Below are 13,811 nucleotides of genomic sequence, written 5' to 3' on the forward strand. Positions count from 1 at the left end.
AAAGGTCTATGGGGATGATTATGGTGAGATTTCGTTGCCGCTTTCCAGAGCTTTACTGTCAGACGCGTCCAAGTCGGACTCCACCGACTCTTCCCGTTTCCTTTTGATACCTTTGCCGACGGCAATGACACTCTCATTGGGGATGACACGTGTTCCCCACAACACATACCCACCACCGCTTCTCATTGTCATCACCGGGTGGATTCTCCCCGGTATGGTTTGGAATGGTCGCACTCTGGTCTCGAATATAGAAGAAGCCAAAATTCTACCATCTTTGGTGAAGTTTTCCTGGACTTCAGCAAGCGGCTCCTTAAATTGGTTATATATAACAATCGGTTTAGAGCCTCCAATTTTGGGCAAGACGTATTCCAATACATCGGGCATGTACAACGTCGATACTGAAATGAAGCCGTCAAAGTTGGCTTTTTCAACCAAATCTATCACTGCATTTACGCTAATCGCTCGATCTCTTCTCTTGATATATTGTTCTTTCAATCGCGTCTTTTTGATCTCAGACTCATCTTGCTCTTCAAATTGAATCCTTTCATTTTCTGGCTCGGCAAACTGTAGCCAGTTAATCGGCTTGATAACTTGGTCAATCACCTTGTCTTCAAAGTCCGAATTGGCCAAAGCTATGACATTGGGGTGCTCATTTTCATGCAAAAACACAATCGTCCCCTCATTGCCCATTCGTTCCATCATCGCATAAGTGAGAACACCTCCAGTTTCGTCAATCACCAAATAATTCCCACCGGGGCGAACATTACCGTAAGATAGCATCAACCCAAGGGACTCCACGGACAAGCCCATCACTCTATTGCTGTCCTTTTCAATATAGTATTCCAAGAGCTGCGTTGCTCCAAGGTAATCCACGGTGAAACGTCTCATGAACTTGGACTGCTTTCTCTTTAAATACTTTTGCTGGGAAAAGATTGTCTTTTTGTCGAAACCTTCGTGGCCAGCAATAATTTTCTCAATGATGATCTGACCAATGTTCGACGAGGCGCCGCTTTTCTTGAGGTCGTCAATGTCCTTCCGTGATAGACTCTGGATCTTTTCGCCAATGTCAATGATATTCTGATTGTTCTCGGCGCTATTGTTGAACATTTTCGACAATTCCTGTCTTTGGACACTTTCATCAGCTTGGCTTAGGTCGAACTGCTCGTCTATACTCTTGATCCTCCGTACTTTGTTGTCTTCGACAATCTCAAATGATGAGCCAAGCAGATGCCCCAAGATATTCGACACTTCAAATGTACCAAACTTCCCCAAACTGATCAACCCGGACTCCTGTAGATGGACAATTTTTAATCCTTCAGATGGCAAGCGCAAGACGACATGCTCTCCAGCGGCAATGGTAGAGTCGTTTCTGCGAGAAACCATTATTCGCTTTTGCTTTTGCCTTGCTTTGTCTTATGTGAAGTCGGCCCTTTTGAAAGTTGAGCAGGTCCAGTGTTTCTTTGTGCAGATGTATTTTTATTTATTTTTTTTTTTTTTAGTGTCTCTTGGATCGTGAACCTCATCTCTCATCTCGATAATTTTCCACTTTCTTTGAAGATATCACCAAACTTGTTACCACCACCACCACAACAAGAGGAAAAGAATGGGTAGAAGAGCTAAGAATAAACAGGGGGCTCCACCTAGCTTTGATGAGTTTCAAGCTCTGAGGGACAAGAAGTTGCAAAAGAGCCAGAAGAAGAGTTTGAAAACTGAAAAGCCAGAGATCAAGTCTAAACCAGCCAACACCAATGCCAACTCCAAAAGGAAACATGAAGCTTTGGAATCTACAAAGCCAACCAAAAAGACAAAGGTGGAGCGCGCACCTAAAGATGTAGAGGAAGAAGAAGAGGAACTTCCCGAAGTAGACTTGCAAGAATTGGCATCTGCTAGGAAATCATTGTTTGATGATTCCGAAGGTGAAGAACAAGGTGAAGACGAAGAAGACGAGGAAGAACTCGACGATGACGAATTTGACGTTGAAAATTACCAAGACGAACAAGATCCAGAAGATCTCGATTCCGACGAAGAAGGTCGGGTGAAGCACATGTTCTCCGATGACGACGACGACGAAGAAGATCTCGAGGGCTTGAACGCCCAAAACATGGAGCTTTACTCTAAACAATTGGACGAAGAAGACGAGCTCGAGGCCGAAGAGGCCCAGAAAGAGCTTTTGGAAGAAGGCACTGTGCAGCCGAGAGCCAAAGTTTTGCCCACTGCCGCCGAAGAAGAACAGATGTCGCAGGGCCCACAAGACGTCACCATGGTGAGGACTAGAATGTTGGAAATTGTAAAGGTGTTGGAAAACTTCAAAGTATTGGCCGAGGAAGGCAAATCGAGAGCAGACTACGTGTCGAGGCTAGTCAAAGACATCTGCGAATATTTCGGATACTCCGAATTATTAGCAGACAAGTTGTTCAACTTGTTTTCACCAGCGGAAGCGATCGAGTTTTTCGAGGCCAACGAGATTGCAAGACCAACCACTATCAGAACCAATACTTTGAAAACTAGAAGACGCGACTTGGCCCAGAGCCTAGTCAACCGAGGGGTGAATTTACAGCCCATTGGCTCGTGGACCAAAGTTGGCTTGCAAATATTCGACTCGCAAGTGCCCATCGGGGCTACACCCGAGTACTTGGCGGGACAGTACATCTTGCAAGCAGCATCGTCATTTTTACCCGTAATGGCTCTAGATCCGCAGGAAAACGAACGTATTTTGGATATGGCTGCCGCGCCAGGCGGTAAGACAACCTACATTTCGGCCTTGATGAAAAACACCGGCTGCATCTTTGCCAACGACGCCAACAAGGCACGTACAAAGTCTTTGATTGCCAACATCCACAGGCTCGGTTGCAAGAACACGATAGTGTGCAACTACGACGCGAGAGAGTTCCCGAAAGTGATTGGTGGGTTCGATAGGATCTTGTTGGACGCCCCGTGTTCGGGAACAGGTGTCATTTCCAAGGATGAAAGCGTCAAGGTAAGCAGGACGGAAAAGGATTTCATTCAAATCCCCCATTTGCAAAAACAGTTGCTTTTATCCGCAATAGATTCAGTCGACGCCAACTCGCCCACGGGCGGAGTTATAGTATACTCCACGTGTTCAGTTGCCGTGGACGAGAACGAAATGGTTGTCGACTACGCTTTAAGAAAGAGACCAAATGTCAAATTGGTCGAAACTGGTTTAGCGATAGGGAAAGAAGGGTTCACTTCGTATCGCGGCAAACACTTTAACCCATCCTTGAAGTTGACAAGGAGGTACTATCCTCACATATACAATGTCGATGGTTTCTACGTTGCTAAATTCAAAAAGATTGCGCCATCGCCACACGATGTTTCCAAAGCTGGTGCCAGAGAAAAGGAAAATGCCGCTCGGGCAGAAGCCGAGAAGGAAGGAATCATCCATGATGATTTTGCCACTTTTGATAACGACGAAGATGAGGCCATCATGGAAAAGTCCAAAAAGATTAGTTTGAGGAAGAAAGGAATTAACCCGCACGCAAAAAAGATATAGAGACAAAAATAATTATTTGCTTCATGAGATGATGTCGTGAACCTTCTTCTTCTTCTTCTTCTTCTTTTCTTCTTGTATATTATTTAAAGTATACAGGCATTGCCTAGACCATGCTCTTTGATATACTCTGGTCCATACTCCTCGTACTCTGCTAGTGAGACATACGCGTCCTTTGAATCTTGACTGTTTGCCCACTTGCTCATTCCATGCCATGGGTCCAACAATGGGTCCTTTGCAATACTCACATTCATTGGTGTACCTGTAGGCAAAAAGCCCCGCAAGTCTCGTTCAATTCTGCCCTTGAAACCAGGGAGAAGCGCCAAACCTCCCGTAATAAACACGTTTTGGGCCATCTTGTACGAAAGCCCTTCTATTGAGAAGTCTCCACCGAGTCTTCTCCTCAACAAGTCGCTGGATATCTCGCTTATACCTGCTTGGTCCAACCCGCCGATTGTCGGTTGGAAAAGGATTTCAGGTACTCTGATCCTTTCCACGTTCAAGTGAATCTGGTGATTCTTCTTGACGATTTCAGGGTGATTTGCAATTTCGTCCGGTGATAGCCCTTCCGCTTGCATGGCAATGGTAATGTTTGGTCTTGGTCCGTGAATGAACTTGTGCAAAACCAGGTTTTTCCAGTCAAAGGAATTGGCTGCTGCAAATGTGTCTTCGTGGTGGAAATTCGGGTCATACTTGAGCAATTCTTCCTCTACTTGCAAAATGTTTTTATTTATCTTTTCCAACTCTTCCTCTAAGCTTTGATTCGAAATCTCCCGGTAAGCATTCCAGTCATCGTCGTTTGTTCCAAAGGTGTCATTGGGGTCATTATCGATTGTCGCGTTTGCATTCCGACGCCTCTTTCTAGACGCTGCTGACGTGGACCCGGTCTCGTCGTTAGCCAAATCGGCAATGTTTTTCATTCGCTGCTGCGCAGCCGCAGATTTACGGTCCTTCATTGACTCCAATAGCTTCTGTCTCTCCTTGTACTTGCTAATCAACTCGGCCAAGTGCAATTTTTTGGTTTGACACCAGTCATCCAAGTCGCGTTCTCTCCACTCCTGTTCCTTTTTCTCCAATTGAGCTTTGGCTTCCTCTTCTTGCCTCTTCAACTCCCGATTTCGCTCCCTAGCTTCGACGTTTGCCTTGTGTAGTTTTTGTTTCCGTTTCTCCTTGATTTGCTCCTCTGTCAATTGATCATCAGGGATGCCAACCAAGGGCCACGCGGTGGCGGCGTCAACTTCATCCTCGCCGTCATCCTCCAAATTCTCTTCACTCAGTGCTGCGCGTTTCAAGGTTCTTTCGAGCGAAGCCATGTATTTTTTGAAATCGGCCAAATCTTCAAAACCAGCGCCAATCAAGACATTTTCAAACTCCTCGGGGCTCAAGTCGGCATTATCTTGCTTGAATTTGGTGTAGTAGTCCCATTCTTCTTGCTTTTGAATCAATTTCTCGGCGCGCTTCTCCTGCGCCTGTTTCTGCAACCGCTTACCTTGCTCCCTTCTCTTTTCGGCCTGCTTCGCCAACTCTTCGTCACTCTTTTTGGTCTCCGCTTTTACCGTGACATCCACCGGCGCTTGAACAACGATATCCTTGTCCTCTAATATATCCATGTCCAAAATATGTTTCAACTCCTCGTGGTAGTCTTCAGATACGTAGCAGAAGTCCTGAAACAAGTTGGTGGTGTGGGTCGCGTTAAGTTTACTGGGGAAATAGGGGTACTTCAAGCTCAACAATTTTGACAAGTACAGCTGTGATTGCGAGCCTCCCCAGTCTATCCTCTTTGCTTGCGTCATCAAGCCCTTGCCATCAACCACTGGGATCACTGATGTCAGTTCATTACTGGTGCCAATCACCAAACCAGTCGACTTCCCATCCGTGTTGGCGTAGAACGAAAATAAGGAGTCCAAGCCAAAGCTGACCTTGGGGACCTGATACGCCTCAAATAAAAGTTCATACATGGACTTGCGCTGGTTGAAGGTGCAAGTGATAGGCTCGGTCATAATTATGGGGTTGTTCAAGCGGCCATTGTCACTGGTGACGCCAAGATGCTCAAACGAGTAGTCTAGCATGAACTCGATATAGTCCCAGTTGGTGATCAACGGACCATCGTATGGAGTTTTGGTGGTGGATTTCAACGCTGGATCACTGTAGACGTCATTGCCTATTATCGTCAAGGTCTTCATGGCCTTTCTATCTCGGTGTCGAGAAATCACACCGGGGAAAACGTTATTTGGCTCGGGACTGTTGGTGAGACCGACTCTCCATGTTGATGTACCAAGGTCAATTGCAATAGGGATATTTGCCTGGTAGTGTTGATAAAATGGCTCAGGTTTGTTGGAGCCTATCGTGACATCTTTTAGCAAGTGCACAGTCTGCGGTTCCCATTTCTCCCTCTCGGGTTCTCTCTTGGACGGTGACATCTGTTAAATTGTACCAAGTCCCGCGGCCTCTCGCAAGTTGGCAGAATTCTTCCGAGGGTGTGTATGTTTCTTCTAGCCTTTCTTGCCTTGGCTGCCTAACTCCTCCCTTCATCCCTCATGGCTATATTATCCACACGTATTTTGTATTTTTCACGTGTCGCGGATATTTGTCGTTTTTTGTTCGCGACAATTTGCGACACCGACAGTGTCGCAAATATTTGTCTTTTTTTGTACGTGTCGCGTAATATGCGACAATTCGCGACACCTGTCGGTGCTCCCTCCGCTTTCCTTTCCCACCTGCCACCCCCCCCAATAACCCGACAAACCAACCATCTGAAATCGATCCACGTCAATTCAACAGTGTGTCCACATTTGCTCATTCCGCTACACATAGAACAACAACAGTCAATCGGTACAGCATGTCCACTGAAGAGAGTCAATTCAATGTCCAAGGGTATAATATCGTGACCATTCTCAAAAGGTTGGAGGCGGCAACTTCTAGACTCGAGGATATTACTGTGTTTCAAGAGGAAGCCAACAAGCAAAAGCCATTGACACCAACAACAGTCGCTGCTGGTAACCAAGCGGCGGATAACAAGTCTCCTCAATTGACTAACACGTCAGGCACTGGTGGGCCAGTTGCTCAACAAGCTAAAGATGTTTCTCAAGCTGCTGCTGTTGCACCAACACCACCAGCACCATCACAAGCAGTGGAAACCCCCAAGTCTGTCCAAGTGTTCCAGCGATTTGTCGATGAATTTGTCAATCCATTCATCAAGATTTCCAACCAGATTGACTCGTTAACAGGAGAAGCTGCGCAATTGTTTGGCGACGCATTTGCTGAACAAGCCAAGTTTTTGGCGATAGTTGCGCAGTCTCAGAAACCGGACATGACAGATGCGGCATTTGCGCAAGCAATGACACCTACCAATGAGAAAATCACCAAGATCAATGCCCTCAAGGACGCGAATAGGAAATCGCCATATTTCAACCACTTGAACTCCTTGAGTGAAAGCGGTGCCGTCTTCTTTTGGATTGCCTTCCCAACGCCGGTTTCGTATATTTCCGATACCAAAGACTCGGCCAAGTTCTGGCTAGACCGAGTTTTGAAGGACTTTAAAGGCAAGGATAAGATCCATTTAGACTGGGTCAATCAAGTGACCAAGATCTTTGACGAGTTGAAGAGTTATGTCAAGGAGTATCACACGACAGGTCCATCTTGGAATGCCAAGGGTGAACCGTTTGCCGAAGTTGTAAAAAAGAGTGGGAGCCAGTCAAGTCAGGCTTCAGCATCTGCTGCTGCTGCTGCTGCTGCACCTCCCGCAGCGCCTCCCGCAGCTGGAGCTGGAGGAGCTACATCTACACCTCCTCCTCCGCCTCCTCCCCCTGCATCTGTCTTTGAAGTTGACTCTTTGAAACCAAAAGAAGTCTCCTCCGGCGGAGGAATGAATGCCGTGTTTGCTCAGTTGAACCAAGGAGCCAACGTCACCTCTGGTTTGAAGAAAGTCCAGAAATCGGAAATGACCCACAAGAATCCCGAATTGAGAAAGCAACCGCCTGTGGCCCCCAAGAAGCCCAAACTGTTGACCAAAAGCGCCGAACATCTGTCGACCTCTTCAAATCCAGCCGCAAAGAAGGAGGCGAAGAAAGAGTTGGTGGACGGCACCAAGTGGATCATTCAGAATTTGACCAAGGCCGACGCAAGTGAGCCAATCATCATTGAAACAGAAATGCACCAGTCGGTGTTTATCGGTAACTGCAGCGACATCACCATCCAATTGAAAGGCAAAGCCAACGCCGTTGCCATATCCGAAGCTAAGAACATTGGCGTTGTTGTGGACTCGTTGATTTCCGGCGTGGAAATCATCAAGGCGTTCAAGTACGGAGTACAAGTCACTGGCGTAGTGTCCATGATCAGCGTCGACAAGTCGGACGAAGGCCAGATCTACTTGTCGGCCGAGAGTATAAAGAATGACTGCCAAGTGTTTACAAGCAGCAGCACCGCTTTGAACATCAACACTCCCGAACCTGACGGTGACTTCAAGGAACAACCGGTGCCAGAACAGTTTGTTTCCACAATCAAGAACGGTAAGTTGGTCAGCGCAATTGTAGAGCATGCGGGATGAACCAGCCAAGGGCCTACTAGGGAAGCTCTTTTTGCTCACATTCTACATAGAACCAAATTGAAGACTGGGGACAACCTTTACCCGTAGTTGTTGCAAGTTGTTGCAAGTGTAGTGGCTGCTTTTTTCGTTTTTCTTCTAGAATGTTCTAGGGTCTCTCTCCTGGAGCGGGGGTCGTGTCTTTCCGGTCAATACACTATGTAAACGCGTAACTCGAAAGCGAGAGCCATGAACTGTGACGTTCAATAAAGGGGGGGAGCTAATAGCAGCAGTTGGACTCGGGGTGCTCCTCAAAATGAGATATATGCGTATATCCACACCAGCAGAAGAGTTCCAACCTTCCAAAGCACATTGCCTACCAGGTGCACCGTGGCATGGAGGCTGTGGGCCGGGGGTTGGCTGTAAATTTTTGCCTTTCCGCTGTTCTCTCTGGTTGTGTGTGTCTCTCTCGCTTGGGCCCAGTGGTGGAGAAAATTTGACAAAGGTAAAGACATCAAAAGATGAGAGAAATTTTTATGAAAAGATTCAGCAGCGTATAAAACAGCCATTTTTTTGCCATTTCCTCTGACAACTGCATCTTACCCCCCCAACGTACACTCACACCTCGCCGAGACCAAGTTACTACTATACCCTTGCCTTCATTCTTTGGTCAACTTTTCATCTATAGAGAGAGGATAATTTTCAAATTTTTTTGTCACCGCGTTGGAGATCAGCAGAATTAATAAAAAAAAACTCCAAGCTCTAGGTATATATATAAGACACACCGGTTGTTTTAGCATTCAACATGGTCAAGGAAACTAAGTTTTACGACGCATTGGGAGTAGCGTCGAACGCCTCCGACGCAGAGTTGAAAAAGGCATACAGAAAAGCAGCGTTGAAGTACCACCCTGACAAAAACCCAACACCAGAAGCAGCAGAAAAATTCAAAGAAATCTCGCATGCCTACGAGATCTTGTCCGACGACCAAAAGAGAGACATTTACGACCAGTATGGAGAGGAAGGGTTGTCGGGACAAGGAGGCGCCGGCATGAATGCCGACGACATCTTTTCCCAGTTCTTTGGTGGCGGGTTTGGCGGCCAGCCACAGAGACCCACTAGGGGCAAGGATATCAAGCACAGTATCTCGTGTTCGTTGGAGGACTTGTACAAGGGCAAAACCACCAAGTTGGCGTTGAACAAGACCATCTTGTGCAGGGAGTGCGAAGGAAGAGGCGGGGCTGTAGGCAAAGTGCAGGAATGTCCCGATTGTCATGGTAGCGGCATGAAATTCGTCACGAGGCAAATGGGTCCAATGATTCAAAGATTCCAAACCGTGTGTGACAAGTGTCAAGGCAAAGGGGACTTGTGCCACGAAAAGGACAGATGCACCGTTTGTAAAGGCAAAAAGACCGAAAATGAAAGGAAAATATTGCAAGTCCACGTTGATCCCGGTATGAAGGACGGCCAAAGAATTGTTTTCAGTGGCGAAGGTGACCAAGAACCCGGCATTACGCCCGGTGACGTCATTTTCATTATTGACGAAAAACCAAACGCCGAGTTCCAAAGAAAAGGCAACGACTTGTTCAAAGAATACGAAGTTGATTTATTGACGGCTTTGGCGGGTGGAGAAATTGCCTTCAAGCACATTTCTGGGGACTGGATAAAGATAAACATCAATCCGGGCGAAGTGGTCTCCCCCGGTGAAGTCAAGTTGGTTGAAGGTAAAGGTATGCCAATTTACAGACAATCAGGTTACGGTAACTTGATTCTCAAATTTTCAGTCAAATTCCCTCCTACTCATTTTGCCGATGAAGATAAGCTTAAACAGCTCAATTCCATCTTGCCTCCTAGACAGGAAGTCTTCATTCCTGAAGATGCCGAGGTTGACGACTGTGATATGGTGAAGTATGATCCTGCTAAGCACCAACAAAGAAGAAGACACGATGCATATGACTCTGATGATGAAGAAGGTCGTGGAGGCAACCCTGGTGTGCAATGTGCTTCACAGTAAATGGTTCATTTTTTTGTTTTTTTAAAGATCTATAGATTTTTTTATATACTACTAATAATAACTGGAAATGTACATAAATCTATGTCCTTATATACTGTTTTGCAGAACGAGATCCAAAAAAAAAAAAAATGCTACAGTTGTGGTTATGATTGACTTAGTGCTCGTGTGTAAAACCTAGTTCGGTGCAACCTTAGTGGCCGGATGACTCAAAATGGAGAGACAGGGACAACTGTGATGGAGTAAGGGTTTCAGCAGTCAAGATGTGCCAGGTGAGTGCAACCTCTCTCTAATTGTGCAACTGGCTCGAGTTTGGTGCTTGACAATGTTTACTACTGCTGTGCCTGTTTTCGAATAGTAAACCACCCCGTCCTCCCCGCGTCCTCCTTCCAATGTGGCTCTTTACTTCTCTTTTTCACGCACTGAGTGGTGTGTTGAAGTATTCGTGGTCGAGTTAGTCCGTCTTGAATATTGTGTGATGACTTGACAAAGTCGCTACAGTAAAAGGGTATCCAACCGCCTTCAGGAAGCAAAGAAAACCACCGATTTTGCACCCGGCTACTGTTCTTTCACGGGCCTCTTCCAAAAGATAACTACCGTTTTAAGGTCCTGCGTCCCCATTCTATCATTGATCAAAATGTCAATCGCAAGAGCTAGAGAGTCAATGGCTCAGTGGCCAACAAAATAGGGACCACGTGAAGCGCAAGACTCCTTCAGTATTTTATTTTCCTTTTCAAGTCATGGAATAGATCTGACTGGCCGGCGTCTTTGTCTTTGTCTTTGCTCTTGCTTCATTCAGAGCAATACCCCAAAATTAGAACATGAAATGATGTGAACAAAAGAAGGTATTTTCTCTCATTTTATTTTATTTTTTTTTTTTTTTGCACCCAAACTTGCAGCCATCTACAAAGTTGACATGAGGTAAAGGAAACAGTTCTCACTTTGTAGTTTTCAACTTCTTGTTGACTTTTACTTTGTAGCCCACTCAGTCAATACTGAGGTGCACTTTGCGAAGGAGAATTTGCTATTTCCAGCAAGAAACTTGATAACCACGACTTGGGATGTGCCTCCGTGAATGAAGGAAAACGCCGTTGTAGGCCGTTTGGTCGGCGAAGAGTCTGCCAGGGAAGACAATAAAGATCCTTGGAGTCCTGAAGAGAGCGGTCTAAAACATTGTACCCTTGTCGTTTTGGCGATCGCAGTCTTGTTTCAATTAGCATATTTGGGAAGGCTGTCAACCTATTCGATTCATTCGTGCCGAGTTGGAAATGCCTTCAAAACGAAGTGGAAGTGATTGAAAATGGGTACCTCAGAGCGGGAGAAGAATAGATTGAAATGGGAGCCAATGGCGACTTATTGAAACAACCACAGTTTTTTCATCACGTCAACCATAGAAGTAGTTGTCACCGTTACCGACTGAGAAGAAGACGTCACTTGCACCGAACGAGTAGTCCCTCACCACCATTGACCAGGTTTTCACAACATACCACACTGAAGTCACCACCACGGTGACTTTATTCCGTCTCTTTTCAAACAGCATGTCTAAGAGGTGAGGTTGTATGCGTACCAGCTGAGGACCCCTCGTTTGAGAGGCGCTTTATTCACACTTTCTCAAAAACTCCGTCTTACGTCTCTCTTTCCTTCCCCCCCCCCCCCCCCCCCATTTTTTTATGGTTGGAGGTTTATGGTTGTCCCACCAACTCTATTCAAAAATATGGTTCTAGACGACCCTTGAGTGCAATCAAGAACTCTGCAAAAAAAAGAGGATCGGGTATGGATATGATCCAGTATAAATAACGCTTGGTTTTTCTTACCACCCGTGCTGCTGGGGGTGGTGATGGTGGTGGCGGTGGTGGTCCACATCATTTGTGACGGCTAGCAACCACAATGAAGCATCATTGCAAATTTTGTCGTGAGTTCTTTGATAACGACATAGATCTAAAGTTGCATCTAGTGCTATATCATGGCATTAAAAAGAAGAGCTGAAGGAGACAAAGATAGTCAGTCAGGGTGGTGATCAAAATCAACCCCCTTCACCCCCCCTTTTTCTACTCCTGGGGGTTTATGGAAGAACATGGGATTTAATCTAATTTTTATGTCTCTATAAACGGTTCATTGCCTAACATCGATCAATGAGTTGGCCCTGGAATGCACCTTGGTGCTTTCCCTCAGTGGGAACTTTTTGTTCTTTTGATTTGCTGAATAAAGAACATAGACCAAGCACGCATCGGTTATCAAACACAATCCAGCAACCAATGTATAAGTACCCCCTAAGTCCAAACTCGAGATCATATTGTCTAAAACACCAGTGAACAAGGCTGCGAGCCAGCATCTCACCAAGTTTAGACAGCTTGCCGAAGCACTTCCCTGGGAGGGGTACAAGTCAACCAAGATGGTGGTGCATATGGAAATGAACAAGGTTGAGGAAAAGGCAATGAGGCTGGATGATATGATGATCGAGACAATATGTCTGCGAAACTGAATGCACCATCCAAATATGACCAACCCAATAATCATCAAAGCTGCAGGCACCACCGTTAGGGTCAATCTTGTTTCAATGATGTTTAAAGGAGGCCGGTGGTCGATTGGCACATCTTCCATCTTTTTATCGTAAAGATCTCTCCGGTATTTGTAATACAAATCCATGCATTTACCAACAATCAAGGAACCAACTAGGCAAGCGATACCCTGGGGCAAATAAATCAATCCCACGCGCATCACTCCATAGTTGTATTTGGGACCTTCAAGCTCAGTGGATATGGAGGCCTGCATGATGGTCCACGCGGCAAAATGCATTCCCAGAGGCAATAACGTGAGAAAGATTTCCTTTTTGGCCAATATTTTCCAGGGGCCCAAGATATCAAATGGTTCCCGCGGAGAAATGGTGCACACGTCATTGGTCATCTTTTTCTTGAAAAAGGGCCAGTATATCAACAAGGCCCGGTTGATGATGCTCTTGGGCATCACCGTGCCGTTCCCAACAATCTTTCGGGAAGTCTCCGCCAAGAGCAAAACCGCTGCAATCAACGTGGCTCCACCACCAATCGCCAAATAAACGAAAATCGATCTCCATGTGCCAAAGCCGCTTATCAACGCAGCTCCCAAGAGCCCGCCAATCCCATTTCCAACCAATTGGATACCCGACACGGCACCAACCATGGTGCCTCTATTTTCCCTAGTGCAGACATCTCCCGAAACACCCGAGCTTATCGCGATCACCGGCGCAATCCCCGCGGCTTGGATGCAACGCAAGACAGCAAGGAGCCAAAAGACATTGGTTTGAGACAAGGCGACGCATGACGCGATGTAGATCACCAAACTCGCCAAGAGCACCGGCCGCTTGCCGAAATAGTCGGCAAGGTTCGACGAGACCGTTGGCGCGAGGCCCTGGCATATCAAATAGACGACGACGGAGATGTTCATTATCGATGTCGACGTGTGGAAGTATTTGGTTAGAGTAGGCAACGCCGGGAAATAAATGGGTGAACTTGACGTGCTCCAAAAACCAATCATGCTTAGGATGCTTATTAGCAAGAGTTTTTCGTTCCTTTCAAAGATCGTGTAGGGAACTTCCTTGTGGGTACGCTCCTTGGTCAAGCTCGGGGTGTTTTCTTTCTCAGATTTGCCATCTTCTAGTGGAGTGTTGTTCATGGTGGAGGGTAGATGGTGAGGAAAAGATGTTGTCAGTGGTGGTTCCAACGCGATATCTTCATGAGATCCAAAAATTAATTATATATACACATATATTCAGTACGTGACAACCCAAAAAAAGA

General features: G+C 46.2%; 6 protein-coding genes across 6 annotated transcripts; 3 read left to right on the forward strand and 3 right to left on the reverse strand. All coding sequences in view use genetic code 12, as the record gives it.

The window, feature by feature from the left end:
- Positions 1-18: 18 nt before the first annotated feature.
- On the reverse strand, positions 19-1,383 carry LODBEIA_P15680 (uncharacterized protein; the record flags this gene model as incomplete). The annotated part of the gene is made up of 1 exon (XM_066971470.1): positions 19-1,383. One exon carries the CDS (start codon positions 1,381-1,383, stop codon positions 19-21), a length of 1,365 nt encoding a protein of 454 aa, XP_066828506.1.
- Positions 1,384-1,603: 220 nt separating this feature from the next.
- LODBEIA_P15690 (uncharacterized protein) lies at positions 1,604-3,511 on the forward strand (the record flags this gene model as incomplete). Its single annotated transcript, XM_066971471.1, has 1 exon — positions 1,604-3,511. One exon carries the CDS (start codon positions 1,604-1,606, stop codon positions 3,509-3,511), a length of 1,908 nt encoding a protein of 635 aa, XP_066828507.1.
- Positions 3,512-3,594: 83 nt separating this feature from the next.
- Positions 3,595-5,928, reverse strand: LODBEIA_P15700 (uncharacterized protein; the record flags this gene model as incomplete). Its single annotated transcript, XM_066971473.1, has 1 exon — positions 3,595-5,928. One exon carries the CDS (start codon positions 5,926-5,928, stop codon positions 3,595-3,597), a length of 2,334 nt encoding a protein of 777 aa, XP_066828508.1.
- A 419-nt stretch (positions 5,929-6,347) lies between these two features.
- LODBEIA_P15710 (uncharacterized protein) lies at positions 6,348-8,054 on the forward strand (the record flags this gene model as incomplete). Its single annotated transcript, XM_066971474.1, has 1 exon — positions 6,348-8,054. One exon carries the CDS (start codon positions 6,348-6,350, stop codon positions 8,052-8,054), a length of 1,707 nt encoding a protein of 568 aa, XP_066828509.1.
- Positions 8,055-8,835: 781 nt separating this feature from the next.
- Positions 8,836-10,041, forward strand: LODBEIA_P15720 (uncharacterized protein; the record flags this gene model as incomplete). The annotated part of the gene is made up of 1 exon (XM_066971475.1): positions 8,836-10,041. One exon carries the CDS (start codon positions 8,836-8,838, stop codon positions 10,039-10,041), a length of 1,206 nt encoding a protein of 401 aa, XP_066828510.1.
- A 2,109-nt stretch (positions 10,042-12,150) lies between these two features.
- Positions 12,151-13,689, reverse strand: LODBEIA_P15730 (uncharacterized protein; the record flags this gene model as incomplete). Its single annotated transcript, XM_066971476.1, has 1 exon — positions 12,151-13,689. The coding sequence occupies one exon, from the start codon at positions 13,687-13,689 to the stop codon at positions 12,151-12,153; it is 1,539 nt and encodes a 512-aa protein (XP_066828511.1).
- Positions 13,690-13,811: the final 122 nt, after the last annotated feature.

This window comes from Lodderomyces beijingensis (genome assembly GCF_963989305.1).
Source record: "Lodderomyces beijingensis strain CBS 14171 genome assembly, chromosome: 2".
Classification (NCBI taxonomy): Eukaryota; Fungi; Ascomycota; class Pichiomycetes; order Serinales; family Debaryomycetaceae; genus Lodderomyces; species Lodderomyces beijingensis.